Here is a 17,616-nt window from a genome sequence, read left to right on the forward strand (position 1 = left end):
TTCACAACTATTTACACAGCATTTACATTGTATTAGGTATTATCAGTAATCAAGAGATGATTTAAATTATACAGGAGAATGTGCATGGGTTATATGCAAATACTGTGCCATTTTTTTGTAAGTGACTTGAACATCCATAGATTTTGATATCCATGAGGGTCCAGAAACCAATCCCTCCCAACAGATACTGATGTTCAACTATATATTTGACCTATAGTTTTTAAGAACTTTTAAAAATAATTGATTACTAACTAAGCTTAATGTTGGCCCTCTACCCAATCATTTATGGGGATATTTGCTGTGGTTAGGCTCAAAATGTTTGCATCCTTGATATGAAGTTGGAAATTAGGAAGAGAAGACATAGGGTGGGAGATAGGATGGATACATTTTTCTTTATGTCTTGAACTTAGTTTACAGATTTTTCCCTTTTCCCCCCTCAGTAATTTCCCAGATTATCAGTAATCTCCCTCCAGATTTCCATCTTGTATTGTGTTCCTAAAAAATAAAGTTTGTGGTAGTATTATATCAAAGTTTGTGGTAGTATTGTTGAATTCTATTTTAATTTTAAAGGGAGAAATGGCTCTACATTTCAAATTTGTGTGTGGTATATGTGTGGGCAGGGGGGTTGGGGAGCAGCCAAGAGATTGTAGCTGCATTGCTTTTATAGAAAATATGCCTTGACTAGCACTCTGAATCATGAACTACAGACAACCGGTGTTCCATTGTATTCTTCACAGATTTAGAGAGGTTGTGCCTAGCAATTGTGAGATGTCCAAGTATATCCAACTATAATGCTTTGTAGAAGTATCCTGCTTTATCTCTCTTTAATTGGTTTGCTTCTTCTCGAGCTCCAGAAATAATATTTATTTTTCTCAGAGAGTGTTGAGCCCAGTAGAGTGTACACATTTAAGCTTCCTAGATTCTATAGAAAAAGAGCTTTAAGGTAAAAGTATTTACTTCCTTATGGACTTTTTCAGAGGTTGCATACTCAAGAAGAGGAGGAACATAAAATGCGTGATGCTTTCTCTTAAGGTTCTGCATGCTTTTAGGCCTCCATCTGGAGACATAAGGACCTCACCTTTGTATGAATGTTGCACTGCAACTAAGTCTGTGCTCAGCTCTCCTCTTAATCTAAGCTACACTCTCCCAACTCTCTGAGGCTCTTTCATGTTACCGAGTATCTTAGCTGGGTGGACTTGGGAGCACATTGAGTTAAATATCACATGAGGAACTAGTGTGTTGCCTGTTTTTATATCAGGAATTTGAAGAATGTTGAATGCAATATAACATGAGAACAAATAGTACCCCATTAATGTTTCAACTCTATATGGGAAAATCACACACCAGTTTATGATCTCTAGGCATGTCAATTTAGTGAGTCAGTGACAGACAGAGGAACAATTTTAGGGAAGCCAATTATTGCCATCAGCTAAGGGGAGAACTAGAAATTATGGAAATGGACAACCCGTCTCAAGTGTTCCATCTTGTACCTGTGGCACCATTTTGGAGCACCTTGTCTCAGAGCCCGTCATCACGCCTCCACCTTACTGGAGAACACAGAAGCCTGGGAAGAGTTTTATTTCTTTGGTTTGGAGATTTAAAAAAAAATAGCCACGTATAATTACACAGAGTAAGAATGGAGGCTGGTCAGTTCAATTCCATGGTCTCTTGAGCAGTTCCACAGTGTCCTCAAGGACCCAAGCTCTTTCCATCTTCTGTCGGCCATCCTCACAGTGCTAGTTTTTCCTTCAGACCTGTTTCCACATTGCTGCAGCGTGGCTGTTGCTCTTCCAGACTTGGACAGGGTTTTACCTAGCCATTCCTTGGGTCCACTCCCATGCTCTCCTTTACCCAGACAGCTGCAGGGTGTGGAGCTAAATCTGGGAGATAGCATGGGAAAAATACAAGCAAAACTGTCTAGATGGGGTTTTAATACTACATCCTGGGTATTTGATACAAATTAAATGACTGCATTTTTGATTCTGTAAATTTAAAACCCCATATATGCTAAGCGATATAAAGTGTAAGGATTCAGGGTATGATTTACTTCATTCTGTATTTAAAAAATGTGAGTACTTGACAGTGTTCTAATTTTTGCCTTTTTTGTGTGTGTACTTTTGTGTGTGTACTTGAAAGTTTCTTCTAAATCAATTCCTGTCCACCTTATTTAGTTTTTTGATTCTGATGGCATATTTCCCCATACATGTTACCTTGGGACATTGTAGATGCACAGTGGTACTGTTGAATGATGGACTGCGATGTTCAAGGTAGACCTTTCAGTTGCACAGAATCTTTTTCTCCTCTCCTCTTTAGCTGGAAACCACATTTCTTGTGAACCTAGTGAAAATTGAATTTATTCTATAACTTCTGTTCCCCTTGGCCAAACAGATCAAACACAGTGGGAGGGTACACTGTGGGCAGGGTAGAGGTGGTGAGAGATAGCCTTGAGATCATGAGACTCTGTTCTCCCCACATGCCCAGTCTTTCCCTCCATTGTCCCTTCTCAGCATCAACACATTGGAAGAAAGTACAAGTAATACACACTGAAGTCAATGTCTTGGTTGTACTAAAACTACTTTCCTGCTCCTTGTGGTGTGACATGTGGTCAGAACACTCTTCTACAAGGTTAGCACATACAGAAACACATGGTTGGCTGGCAGACTACCTAGCAAAGTTCACTTTATTCTCTACAGCTTTGAATTACTTAAACAAAACCAAAACATTTTGGACCCGTGTCTCTCTTTCTGTCGTTACTACGTACACGTAAGTCGTTTTCTCTTTTTATTAATAGTTCTAGCCCGTTTTTACCTCCAGTGTAAGCTGGCAAAAATCTCTCTAACCCTCTCGGCCATAGAAAAACTGAGTTGCTTCGCAGGCTCTGTCCATGGTTTTAGCTGAACTGAATTCTAAGCAGTTTGAAGACATTTTTCTAGCTGAAGACATTGTCCTATCCTTGACTTATACAGTACTCTCAACTCCTGACCAGCTTCTCGTTTTAAAGTATTTATTCTTGAACTTACTTTTCCAGCTGCCTCTTCCCATTCTGGGCATCTACAGTTACGTTTTATTTACCGTTTAGTTTTCTTTTCATTAGTCATTTGTCCCTGACTTTCTCATTCCAAATACATTTATTTCTATCATCTTTTTTGAAGCATAAAGAATGACATTTCGTGTACCATTAAATGGTTAATAACATAAATGCATTTTGCTGTACAATGAGGAGGGGGTCTATTTATGGCACGTAAATATCTAACATTAATTTATTAAGTGGTTTACAAAGATTTGGGCCTCAGTTTTCCTCCCCCACCCCCACCCCAGAAGATTATTGTCAGCAACCCTACTAGGGTATGTGATTTGGGTGTTAAGCTCGGTCAAACCAGGCAAAATAGGAAGATTTTATATAAAATTGCCTCTTTCAAAGGTGCTTTTCAGTTTTAAAGGGAAATTGAAAAAACCAGAGTGTAATGAATTGATGATTGTATTTAATCATTTCTCTGTACTTTGGAGTTTTTGAAATATTCTTTTAATAATATATCAGTTTCCTTGGTGAACATTTAGGGTATTTTTTTTTAACCTCCTCTTGTAATTTGGTAAGGGTGGAAAGTGTCGGAAGCCAAATCTGTAATGTTATCCAGAAGATGACGACATCTAGACAATGAGTAAACAAATATGGTGCCACTTTATTTCACATTCCCTAAATTACCTGTGATGAGCTAAAGAGGTTTTTTCATTTATAAATAGAAAAAATTTATTCACAGTCCTTTGGCATACTATAAAAGTCGAATTATCTAAAATGTAATCTATTCAGATAGCATTTAGTAGGAAAATAGAAATAATTGTTCTCAAGATACGATAAGTTAGATGTGTCTATAAAGGACAGTCGAAAAGAGTAGCAGTGGGATATTGATTGCTTTTGAGAGAAAGAAAAATTCCATTCCATTTCTAAATGTTAACAATTGCAAAAGGAAGATTCCCACTTGGGAAGAACGTTTTTCAGGTTGTTTCATTGCCAGGTGTTTGACACTGTGTGTTGTCTTAGATGAATAAGGCTTAGGGCAGTCTTTAGGAACAATTCACTCCAAGGGCCTCTGCTTCTTGCTGTGAAAGCTTCTATTTTCATAGCACGCCACTGTCAGTGGAAATGTTCCAGTGGTCACTGTGCTACTTCTAGTAGAGACCAAAGTTTTCCCCCTGAAACTGGGATAGCTGTAGAGGAGAATACCTGTCTGCTAACAAAATTAATTTCAGAACGTTGTCAATGAATGAAGTGCATGTTCTCTACTGTTTATGAGATTGAGCTGTGTCACTTATTAACGGAGATAAGCCTCGCTTTTTTGTGGTCCCTTTTAACACCATTGCATTCTACAAATATGATTTACAATCATCCTAAAGTTTAAAACATCCAAATAATGTGATAGTTGCTTTGAGACCATCCATATTTTCCCCTTTCCTCTTTTCTCTCTCCTTGACCCCGCAGCAGGAAGCCTTTGTTTGAGGTGTTCATCTGGAACAACTTTTCCACACTTGTTTTCATGTTCTGTTAGATTACAGGGCAGCAGGCCTACCTTTGAAGCTCCTTTCTCTTTTGTTTCTTTGCCGTGCACTCCAGTAATTAACTTTGTCCTTCTTTTATTTGTTCCAGTCAATCGCAGGCCACTCTGCTGAGCATCTTCTCCCAGGAGTACCAGGTTAGAAGTTTTCTCCTTTGTGAGGGTTGACAGGTGCCTAATTGAATGATGAATGTCCCTTTATTTCTTTGTAATTGAACTGCCAGCTCTCTGATTGGGTTGGAGGATGTTCTCCTTTCCACATCAAGTACCGCCTGCGTCTCGGTGGAGGCCTGCCAAGCCTACCCATCCATCTGTCTAATAACATCTAGCCTTTGCTTATTTGGTGGACCTGTAATAAATTATGCTAAACCATTATTATTCTGACAATAATAATTTCCCTGTGTTGCGTGGTTCCATGTGCTAAATGTTTGCTGACTTGCACTGTCAGTGCCGCTTTCCATTGCTGACAGAGATGATGATAAATGACCATTGCTGGAGTGGCAGAAGGCAAGAGAGGCAGAAAATGGAGTCATTTATCATGAGATGACAGGTGTCAGTCAAGTGGCAAGTCTCTATGGAATTACTTTTTGTAGTTTTCAAATAAGTTGTTTTTAAGCAATGTTCTTCCTGGTTTAAAATGGCAATTGGATTGTAAAACTAGAGTGCAGAGGACTTAGATGGAATTGAATCGAGGGAAAATTAATACAAAGGTTGAAAGAGGGAACAAGTTTTTCTTTGCCCTCTGTAGCCCTAAGCAAACTTATTTAGATTCAATTACTATGACCCTGTTGGCTTTTACATATACACTGTACCTTGTGGTACAGTCTGAAGACATCCCAGCCAAGCAATGGAGATTAAAATGCATAGGTTCGTAGAGTAGAAGGAAAAGAAGTCCTGCCATCACCAAAATTCCCCAGGTATTCAGCGTTCCCTATGTGCTAGTCATTGGGCTCAAGAAATTACGTCATTCTTGTTTTGAACCTCATCTGTGACATAACAAAGATTTTTATTTTTTATTTTTTCAGAAACACATTAAAAGAACACATGCCAAGCATCATACTTCGGAAGCAATTGAAAGTTATTACCAGAGGTATGACCTTCCTGCCCCACTAGAGGGTATCATAGTACCTATTAATTGTAATAATAATTATGAATAAGTTAGGTTATTAATATTCTATATCATATCCCAAGACATTCTGTTTTAAGTCTTTTATTCAAAACTTTTAGTATGTTTTTGAATGAGTTTTCAAATGCTTTGTTTTGTAGATCTAAAGAGTATGGTAAGACTGTCTTGACTTATATGTGTGTGTGTGTGCGTGCGCGTACGCACATACTATGTGAGATGTAGTTACAATATTATGAAATCTCAGTTGGCTACTTGAAACTTATTATAAGTGCATATCTTGTCTAAATGCATATGCTCGTGTATACATATATCTACATGTATTTGAAAGTTCTCAAAGCAATTTTCATTTCTTACATTAGCAAGTTGAAAAAAGAAGATTGAATTTGGATGTCGTTGTATTTTGCATCATAGGTATTAGGATATCCATTTTAGAAATGGAAAAAGATATATCAAGTAAAGGCACATGGAGATATATTATAGTGTATAACTGTCACATTTTAAAGGGGATTTTGTATTTTTAAAAGACAACCTTGGGTATTGACAGCATGGTATCTAGGAGATACTTTAATTTCAGCCTAATTTATTATAAATAGATTTCAACTTCTTGTTCTGAAACAAACAATCTTTAAAATAGCTCTGATTTTTTTATTCTAAAATTTGTATTGTCATTGTAATATGACTGAATAATTTATAACACTAAATGGTAATGGTTTGCATTAGAAATTGTTAGTTGGTTTCTTAAATCTTCCAAGGGCACGTTGGAAATGAAAACTGTTTGAAATCTGCTCTTAAATTATTATACTTAAGATTGACAGATGAACCTTTCTGTGGTGAGAATGACGCCACTGATTTTAGATGAATGATTTTTATGCATAAAAATTTTATGAATGAAATAAATATGTGGATAAAATATTGGTGTCATGTTTCGGTAGTCATTTTATTTAGAATCAAGAAAGGGATGTTGAACAGGAAAGTCACAGAAGTTGGATTTTTTAAAAAAAAGTATTCACTGCAATATGTGGTAAAAGATATGCTTTGTTTTGAGTAGTAATACCTGTCAAAGAAAGATAACATGCACTCATTACACACACACACACACACACTTTTGTGTCTAGGAGAGATCCTCTCTAAACAAGACTTTGTAAAGTTTGATGATTTATTCAAAAGTAATAACCTTCTTGGTGAAATTGAAGTCATTCAAATTAAAGTCATAACCTAAATTATACATATGAAATTAAAAATGGCCCATGAAGTGCTGTGAAGCCTGCAACTGTGTTGGCATCCAGACTCTTCAAGGAAGCACTGAAGGTTATTTACATGCCAAAAAATACATTCTTGTTTGTAAACATTATAGTCCTAGGCTGTCATATAAAAGTATGATTTTATGTCCGAATTTTAAAGCCTTGTAATGTCTACAAAGGAAAATAGAGCATTTGAAAGGAAAGTGTGCCTTCCTGGAAATTCGGAGATCCGCTAACAGGTAATGGGACTGCCCTCTGACACTCATTTGCCTCATTGTAAGAACGTTGTTTTAGTTATTAATACATGATTTCTAGGATCACTAGGTGCTGCTATTTAAAATCTAAGTTTCATTAAAAAGTACATCTGATTATTGAAGTATGAACATACTTTTGTTGGATTATCTGGGTAGTATAGGCCAGAAACAAATACATATCTCATATATATATATATATATATATATATATATATATATATATTTTTTTTTTTTTTTTTTTTTTTTTTTTTTTTTGAGAGTGTCTTTCTCTGTCACTCAGTCTGAGGTGCAGTGGCACGATCGTAACTCACTGCAGCCTCAAACTCCTGGCCTCAGGCAATCCTACTGCCTCAGTCTCCTGAGTAGCTGGGACTACAGGTGCACACCACCATGGCCAGCTAATTAAAAAAAAAATTTTTTTTTTATAGAGACAGGGTCTTGCTACCTTGCCCAAGCTGGTCTTGAACTTCTGGCCTCAAGTGATCTCCCACCTCAGCCTCCCAAAGTGCTGGGATTACACGCCTGAGCCACCATGCCTGGCCCAGAAATAAGCACCTTTAAATATACCCAGTGATGAACAGTTGAGTGGGTGACAGTGAGAATACATAAATAGATTTCTTTAAATTTATTTAAATATGACCGTCTCAATTATTTCGAAGAGTTACAGCATTTGAAACAAAAGCATGAAGTTAGACCTTAATGGACAGTCTCAAAAAAAAGCAGTCTGACCACTTTCTGGCTTTACCAACCTGCTGTCTGACTTTCTGCCCTGCACTTTGTGCTTGGGGACAGGCCATATTGTTACCTTTCAGATGGATTGACCTCAGTAGCCTTTTGTTTGAAATGTGCAGGTCAAATGTTCCTGTCTATGCTAAAGGTAAATTGGCTTTAAAAGGTTTTTGTTTGTTTTCCAGCAGATTAGAATAAAGCCAAATTGTATTTGTTATATCAAAATATATTTAACCAATTTGAAAATGTTAATGGCAATTGTATTTAATTGTTTTCTTTTATAAAGTTATACTTAGCTATTGTGAAAATTAAGTATTTAATTTCACAATACTTAATTTGTGATAGCATTAAAAAGGAATGAATGATTGGCCATAATTGTGCCACTCAGAGATCTCTACTGGCATTTTTCATTTTAGTCTTTTGTCAGCCCATTTTTATATTGATGAGGTCATATTTTATAAGCAATTGTGAATCCTGAGTTTTATACCTGGAAAAATGTATATGATATAATACTATTTTGTAAAAAGCTTTTTATAAATATCTTTTGATTGCCTTATTTCATCATATGAAAGTATCATAATTTACTGAATTATTCCTTTTTGAACATATGTTTCCAATGTTCTATTTTTTTTTGAGACGGAGTCTTGCTCTGTTGCCCAGGATGCAGTGCAGTGGCATGATCTCGGCTCACTGCAAGCTCCACCTCCCAGGTTCACGCCACTCTCCTGCCTCAGCCTCCGAGCAGCTGGGACTACAGGTGCCCGCCACCATGCCTGGCTAATTTTTTGTATTTTTAATAGAGACAGCGTTTCACCATGCTAGCCAGGATGGTCTCAATCTCCTGACCTCGTGATCCACCCGCCTCAGCCTCCCAAAGTGCTGGGATTATAGGCATGAGCCACTGCACCTGGCCTCCAATGTTCTATTATTGTAAATAATACTGTGATAAACGTCTTGATGCATGAGTCTGCATTTTGGATTAGTTTCTTAATATTTCTATATATGTAATTATTGGTGCAAACAATGTGAACATTTTTCAAAAGTATTACATATTACCAAACTACAGTCTAGAAATGTTATACTGGTTGCATATGTTGAACAGGGTGGCTCTGCTCTAAATATATTTGTTTTCCAGTCTCTTTCCCAACTATATCCTATAACACTTCATAAGTGCTAGGGAAAAAAAAAGTTTAATTTTAGGTTGTATTTGTCTTTTCTGGAAACTTTAATTATCCCCCACATCAAAGTGACAGATCAACCTTTATTTAAATTTTCAGATATGCAATCAAAGGGACATACTAATTACAGAAAATATTCCATAAAGACATAATCAGAAAATCCTAATGGTACCTTTATGTGCATCCTCATAGTATCTTGTGCAAACTTACAGCATTGCACTTTTCACACTGGTGTAATGGTTTGCTTCTGTCTCCAGCTAGCCTGAAAACTCTTTGGGGTAGGGCTACACAAAAACAAATGAACATTGAACCTTCATCCAACTCTGGCAAAGATCTGAATTGCAATTGGGATATAAGGATGTCATCCTTAATACCGTATTAAGGTGACCTGGGCTCCATTCGTGATGCCTGTTTGCCAGTTAAAACGACTTTATACAGAAGGTATATGTCATCATCTAGCTTTGCTACAGGAGGACTAATAAATATACATCCTATGGGTGAAATCATCCTTAAAAGGTCCTCAGAGAAGGCCCATTTTATGATGTTTTTTGAGTGTGAAAGACTCATTTCTATCTAAGATGAAACTAATGTGTACTCATTTCAAATACAAGGCAAAGTTCTCCATGCTCTGGCCTAAGAAGATCCACAACTCTGTCACTAAGTGTTTTCTCTCAGCTTGAAACACCTTCTGCTTCCCTCCAAACTAGTAAAGATGAGAAGTTTATTTCTAGACTACTACATAAACAAGTGGCCCCGGACACCCCAAATCGATTAATTCTTAGAACTCCCACAGCACTCTGTATAGACATACCTGTTAGCACTTCTCTTGCTGCGTTTTACATACTTATGTACACAGCTCTTTTCCCACCAAAAAGAACAGTTGAAGGCAGGTACCGTGTCTTACATTTGTATTGTTGAGTTTTAGCATTGTAAATGGGGCATAATTAGCGTAAAGTAGATGGTGCTAATTGAACAAAAAAGTGGTCTAGATTTTCAGAAACGATTTTTATCACATATATATTACCAATATCATATTTAAGCCAACCTTTTTTACATGTGAACATCTGAATAAAGTTCTGTAGATCTGATCTTATAATGCTGCTAAAGCTGGCTCCTCCACCAGTGTGCTGGGAGAAGGGAGGAAATGGAGACAATATTTCTAAACTTTGCTATTGATGGAGACTTGCAGATCTGACCAACTGTGTGCATGTGCACTTATGCGCATGTGCACCAATTTAGGCGAACCCAAACAAATTTCACCAAGAATGTTTCCTGTTTAGAAATAAGATGGCATTAGTACAGTGTGAAAGAATAGAGATTTTTCAAAGTAAACTCTCGAGCTGTGTCTATTTATATACAACATGGAGAACTGAGGAAATTTCTTCAATAATTCAAAAGCTTGAGAAAACTTTTATTTATTTGTTTATTTATTTATTTTTTTTGAGACAGAGCCTTTCTCCGTCACTCAGGCTGCAGTGCAGTGGTACAATCTTGGCTCACTGCAACCTCCACCTCCTGGGTTCCAGTGATTCTTGTGCCTCAGCCTTCTTAGTAGTTGGGACTACAGGCACGCGCCACTATGCCAGGCTAATTTTTGTGCTTTTAGCAGAGACAAGGTTTCACCATGCTGTGCAGGGAGGTCTCAAACTCCTGGCCTCAAGTGATCCACCTGCCTTGGCCTCCCAAAGTGCTGGGATTACAGGTGTGAGCCACCGTGCCCAGCCAGAAAACATTTTCTACTATCTAGATATTATGAGGTTTCCGTTAATCATGATGAAATCATGTAAAATACAGATTTTGATGGGAGGCAGAGTCAGGCGGATAACCTGAGGTCAGGAGTTCAAGACCAGCTTAGCCAACATGGCAAAACTCCATCTCTACTAAAAGCACAAAAACTAGCCAGGGGTAGTGGCACGTACCTGTAATCTCAGTTCCTTGGGAGGCTGAGGCAGCAGAATCGCTTGAACCCAGGAGGCGAAGGTTGCAGTGAGCCAAGATTGCACCACTGCACTCCAGCCTGGGTGACAGAGCACCACTTCGTCTCAAAAAAAAATACAGTCTTTGAATTCTTAATTGGATCAACTCAATGCTAGCAAGAATGCAGAGACACATGAATTCTCCTGGGCATTAGGAATGGAGCCCAGGTCACCTTAATGTAGTGTTGAGAATGACATCCTTATATCCCAATTGCAATTGGGATGTTTGCCAGGATTGGATGAAGGTTCAACATTCATTTGTGTAGCCCTACCCCAAAGAGCGTTCAGGATAGCTGGAGACAGAAGCAAACCCTTATACCAGTGTGAAAAGTGCAGTGCTGTAAGTTTGCACAAGATTATGATGAGGATGCAGAGAAAGGTACCATTAGGATTTTCTAATTATGTCTTTATGGAATATTTTCAGTAATTAGTATGTCCCTTTGATTACATATCTGAAAACTTAAATAAAGCCTGATCTGTCACTTTGATGTGGGGAGTAATTAAAGTTTCCAGAAAAGACAAATATAACCTGAAATTAAACTTAATTTTTTTTCCTACCACTTATGAGGTGTTATAGGATATAGTTGGGAAACAGATTGGAAAACAAATACATTTAGAGTAGATCCCCCATGTTCAACGTATGCGGCACCTCACTAGGCCAAAATTAAACTTAATTTTTCATTCCTAGCACTTATGAAATATTATAGGATATAGTTGGAAAGCAGATTGGAAAACAAATACATTTGGAGCAGATCCACTATGTTCAATGTATGCGGCACCTCACTAGGCCTTGGGGGATCGGGGTTCTATTTCAGGGTTCCATAGCTTTATTGTTTACTAGGTAAGAGAGCCCAGATGGGTTTGATCAGTGCCCTGGGGTTTGGTTTCTTTATATGACCAACTGGGAAGCCTTACCAACCTCATAATTAGGAATTTCCACAGTATTAAGTATGATCATGCTTTTAATATTATATAGAATATATAGATACAGAGGATTGTAATTATTGTTTAATCACCTTCTGTTTCTTTAAACTTGATAGACGTGCTTCACTGGTCATTAGCAAGATAATGACTGATGCAACTTTTACATGAAGCTATGTCACTTTGACTTAAAGCAACAGATCTCTGGTATAAGAGGTAGTCTGGCATCTAGCTACTACTCTCTTTCACTGTTTGCAGTCAGCTCTCGCTATAGCATGCTCTTTCTTTTCATGCTGGTTTCTACTCGAGTGTCACTCCCTCAGAGGGGGGCTTCCTGAGCAACCCGTCTAAGTTTACATTTTTATTCTAGCGTATACCATTATACTGTATATTTATCTCCCTGTCTTTTTATTGTTTGTGTCACCACTGTAATACAATCTCAGTGATGATGGGACCATGAATGGTTCTTTTCCCCCCCGTTGCTTCTTCAGAACCTGGAATAAGACCTGACACATAGCCCTCCAAAATACTTGTCGGGTAACTGAAACTGAAGTAGAAAGCTGTAAAGATATCCCAGTATCAGTACAGGCTTAAAGATGCTGACCCAGAATCAGAAACCATAGTAAATACGCACTGTTGGTGGTTACAGGCACACAATCAGCTGGTCTGACTTGGCTGATACTTGGGTGGTGTCAGTGCAGTGGACTTGTTTGTGAAAATTGATGTGAGGTTCTTTTTTTTGTTTTGTTTTTGTTTTTGTTTTTGAGACGGAGTCTCGCTCTGCCGCCCAGGCTGGAGCGCAGTGGCCGGATCTCAGCTCACTGCAAGCTCCGCCTCCCAGGTTTACGCCATTCTCCTGCCTCAGCCTCCCGAGTAGCTGGGACTACAGGCGCCGCCACCTCGCCCGGCTAGTTTTTTGTATTTTTTTAGTAGAGACGGGATTTCACCGTGTTAGCCAGGAAGGTCTCGATCTCCTGACCTCGTGATCCCTCCGCCTCGGCCTTCCAAAGTGCTGGGATTACTGGTGTGAGCCACTGCGTCCAGCCGATGTGAGGTTCTTCATGGACCTATTTCCCAGGGACCTTTCTCTAAAGCACATTTGCCTTGTTTTATTTATTTATTTTTTCTTCTTGCTTCTGAATGTGCATATTTTCCAATTAGTTTTCCAAGTAATACATTCAAGGGTGGCCCCAATATGTGGAAAATTGCTTTGAAGTTATAATGATCTAGAGGTTCTCCCCACCTTAAATAATTTGCTGTTACCCCACTTGGCTTACAGGAAAATTACACAACTTTATAAATATACTCATGAAATAATGTAATTTAGTACCTGCTTCTGGGAGTTATATGGAAGACCTCACCTCTTGACTTTATTACTCTCAGACAAATACCCAGAACTTATTCACTCAAATAATATACTGTAGGGAAAATTTCCATACCTAATTCTGCTTTCTTTTCCAATACGGTTTTTAAAAGTTATTTAATTTTTCATTTATTAAAGGAAAAATATAAGGTGATTTTTTAGTGTATAATCACCTACTATAAACAAAGTACTTGGTAGGCATAATAAATTGAAAAAACTACAATTCTCCAACCTTCATGAGGCTTTCAACATTACAGTGGGGGATGGGTTTGAGGTAGCCAAGTAATAGGCAAATACAATATGCTACGTTACATGATGGAAAGATGTACAGGATATTCCTCGATTGCATATGAGGAGCACTTAACTTACTCTTCTATGGTAGTGGATCGAAGAAGGTGACATCTGAATTGAATCATGAGTTATCCAGGTGAGGGATGGGAGTGGGAGACAGTGACTAGAGATGAGGCTGGCAGAGTAGAGAGTAGGTAGAAACCAGATTATGAAGAACCTTATAAGAGCTGTTAAATGGTTATAAATTAATCTTGAGATTTAATGTGGGACCTTGAAGTGTTATAAGGAGGGGAATGACACATTCAAATTTTTGCAAAAAAGAAAAAGAAAAAGTCACCCCAGCTTCCATGTCTGGGGTTTTGTTTTGTTTTGGGATTTTGGGGAGTTCTGTGTTTTTTTCCAGTGGAGTGAGAGGATAATGGGAACTGGAGGTTCTTAACAGAAATCCAGGGCAGATAAGGTGATGGCTTGTATTGCCTGTCACAGGTGTGCTGACCCACTGAGGACATGTCTACTCCATTGTTTTCTTAGTAAGGTGTCAAGCAGCCCTGTGAAACAGAGGTAAAGGAAAAGGCGAGATGGGTGCATGAATACTTTTCTCAAACTATATAAGTCAACTTCTTTCCTTTCCATGCAATGGTTGTCTGTGGTAGAGACAAGACAGAGTGATATGGATAGTTCCTCTTGTTCATTTTATATGTTAGGAGGTGAAAGAAAACAAGAGAGACCCAAGTATTCACACCTCCTGCCCCCACCTTCAGCTTCTTAGTTGCCAGTGGTTTTGAGGTGAGTTGTTTGTGTTATGTTTTTCCCTTCAATGCTTTCCTATGAACGTAGCTTACTTAAACTAGAGTTGAGCGTGGCATCTGCCCAGGAGAAACATGTATACACACAGGGGATGCTGACAAGTCTATGCTGGCTGTTTTCTTGTCACTGCATTACCACTTGGTTTTGCCTTGTCTAGGTACCTGAATGGAGTGGTGAAAAATGGAGCTGCCCCAGTGCTCCTGGACCTGGCCAATGAGGTAATGTTATTGTTATGATTTTATTTAAACTTGCATGAAACCTAAGGGGCCTATCTAGAGTAACTTTGCTTGCAATTATAATTACCTTTGGAGAAAAAAGGATTTGAGGTGCATTAGACGTTTAAATTACTCCCTGATCTCTTTGTACTTTTAATAATTGGACAGAGAACTTCACATATTAATAAATCAGTTGGCATAATTAGTCTACTTCTTTTAAGGCAAATGTATAAACAGCCTCTTGGTTTCTTATTTTGTGGAAAATTTCAACCAAACAGCTCAGGACATGCTTTTCTCAGGATAGGTTGTCTTAATTTAGTGTGAGAAATACCTGTGTCAAGTAAAGAGATAGATGCCAAAAAAAAGAAAAAAGAAAAAAATCTGGTAACTGTTATAAAAATGAAGAGAGAAATTGTATACTTAAAGATGTACTTGATTCATTTTTTTGTTAGCAAACTTTTATTATAATAAAGGATACATGCCTTGTAGAAAAGTCTCTTTCTTTATGTGAAGAAGCATAGTGTTCTTAATAACACCAAGTAAGAAGTGATTTATTGAACTTATTCGTTAACTCTGATCGTCTTCTGTTTGGGGAAACAAATAACAGCCTTACATTTAAAAAAGGAAACCCTACAGATTTCCCATGAATGAAGAAGCTGTGAAAAGTTCGTAATAGTTGCAGAGAGCATGCCGAAAAAATAAAATATTTAATTCCTAAACTTTAAAATATTTATCCACTGTAGTAAGAGCAATACAATATTTAGTCTGACTTGGAACTGCTTATGCAAACCTCTTAGGGATGGAATGAAATGTACACTGTTTTTGTGTTGCATTATAATGGAAAACATAGAAGCAAGGCAGAAAATGTGTGTTTGCATTAAAGATGACTCGGTACTGTGAGCATTAAGTGTTGCAGTAGCAGCAAGTTCTACATGTTATATTAGCAAGGAAGGATGGCTTCCCTCACAGCTTCTGTCTGCTGCTATACACTGCTGCAGTCAACAAATGAGCAATTACCTATCAGTTACTAGATGGTTTTAATAGTCTAGGCAATGTCTACACAATCAGATAGGATAGTTAACATATAGAATGGATATCTGTGGGCCTCCTAGAAAAACAAGTATTTTATTCTTTTTTTTTTTTCCATGTCTAGAGCAGGAATTTTTTCTTTTCTTTTCTTTTTCTTAGTTTTTTCTTTTTTTCTGTTTTTTTTTTCTTTTTTTGAGATGGAGTCTTGCTCTATTGCCAGGCTGGAGTGCAGTGGAATGATCTTAGCTCACTGCAACCTCCGCCTCCCGGGTTCAAGCGATTCTCCTGCCTCAGCCTCCCAAGTAGCTGGGACTATAGGGACGTGCCACCATGCCCAGCTAATTTTTATATTTTTAGTAGAGACGGGGTTTCACCATGTTGGCCAGGATGGTCTCGATCTCCTGACCTTGTGATCCACCTGCTTTGGCCTCCCAAAATGCTGGGATTACAGGTGTGAGCCACCGCGCCCGGCCAGCAGGCTGGTTTTTAAATGTCTCTAGACTTGTTCGTTACAAGTTGATGCTATTAGTAACTTGAGGTATGTGAGCTTTAACTAGGAATTTAGTGATTGTCTTTTATGAAAAAGAAGAATAAGCTAGCAGCATTCCAGACACAGCATCTAGAAAGAATGTGATGCAAATATGGTACCCATCTATATAGATGATGATGTTGATGATATAAGTTTTATATCATAGCAATTTATATTCATTTGAATTTTTAATGGATAGTTCTATATCCATTAAATATTTAGCTGACCTCTGTTTTAATCTTCTAGTAATATGGAAAAATTTAACCTACCAACACGTTTTCTCCTACATCAATAAACCTTTTATTTACCATGAATATATAGCAGTATTTAGCCAAGGGAAAAAGTAGTTGTTTAAAGGCTTTTCCTCCTTTTTAGCTACAGACTAGTACAGAAAGAATAGCACTTTTCTATGAAATTGATAATGCATTAGGGAAATTTGGGAATGACTGGTACCATATTATAGCTTCTAAACAACCAAGCTGCCATTTTTTCATGATAGTTAATGCTTAAATAGCATACACTTGCTTCTGGTGACAATTGGTGTGATGGTAATACTTTATGAGTCAATATTTATTTAATCAACGGAAACTATAACAATTGATGAGAAATATATAACATTGGTACATTACAGGGTGCAGCAACTCTCTTAGACAAGAGCATTGTATTTTTGTTATCTTTTGGGGGGGCTAAGGGCTGTATGTGGTCATCACTGATTTTATAAATGTCTTAATACTACTTCTGCAGTTTCAAGTTGAAAATTGAACATTTTAGGAATTCACACGTTGTTAGTGATAATAAGATCTGTCATTCTGTTCTCTCCACACAAATATTTTCAAGTGAGATTTGAAGCACTGTGCATTTTACTTACATGCTAAATTCTGACATGAAGCATGATGGCCCTATTTCAGAGAAAGATGGACACATGATTAATATGAAAATTAGGGAGATGCAAGTACCTGAACTAATAAGGTAGTCCTTATTCAGGCTGGACTACCTTCAGTAATTTCACCATTTTTCATGTGTCAGCTCTGATGTGGGTTACTAGGAGTAAGCAGCTTCGTGGAAAGCATTTCTTTCTACTTGGGGAATTTAAGGGCATCCAAGTACATACATATTTGAAAAAACTGTTCATACAAATGAAGCCAGCCTTTTTGTCTAGTTACTAAATCAAAATAAAATTTTGGTATGAATACGGGACTTGAAAACCTGTCAAGAAAAATTCATGGTGATAATATATGAGAACATTTGCTGTCTTCTCCCTAAGATAAAAAGATTTGTTTTAGGGAAGCATTATTGTTCTTAAAAATATGTATTCCTATTTTTTGGTGAAATTAAGTAAATGGTTAATAAAAGATCTGAGAACCCAAAAGAAGACAATATCTTTACAAAAGAGTAGATACATTTTTT

The 17,616-nt window shown here is 37.6% G+C and overlaps 1 protein-coding gene across 11 annotated transcripts in view; it reads left to right on the forward strand.

The window, feature by feature from the left end:
• The window catches only part of CDIN1 (CDAN1 interacting nuclease 1), a 241,425-nt gene that overhangs the window by 60,236 nt on the left and 163,573 nt on the right, over positions 1-17,616 (forward strand). For 4 of the 11 annotated variants that reach the window (XM_050797563.1, XM_050797564.1, XM_050797566.1 and 1 more), the window contains exons 2-5: positions 4,643-4,688; positions 5,576-5,640; positions 7,097-7,156; positions 14,594-14,654. In XM_050797563.1, coding sequence (XP_050653520.1) covers positions 4,643-4,688; positions 5,576-5,640; positions 7,097-7,156; positions 14,594-14,654 — 232 coding nt within the window. Of the gene's footprint in view, positions 1-4,642; positions 4,689-5,575; positions 5,641-7,096; positions 7,157-8,468; positions 14,416-14,593; positions 14,655-17,616 lie in introns of those variants that run through there. The other 7 variants (XM_050797565.1, XM_050797573.1, XM_050797568.1 and 4 more) reach the window with 5 other exon arrangements.

The sequence above is a fragment of the Macaca thibetana genome, chromosome 7 (genome assembly GCF_024542745.1).
Source record: "Macaca thibetana thibetana isolate TM-01 chromosome 7, ASM2454274v1, whole genome shotgun sequence".
Taxonomy (NCBI): Eukaryota; Metazoa; Chordata; class Mammalia; order Primates; family Cercopithecidae; genus Macaca; species Macaca thibetana.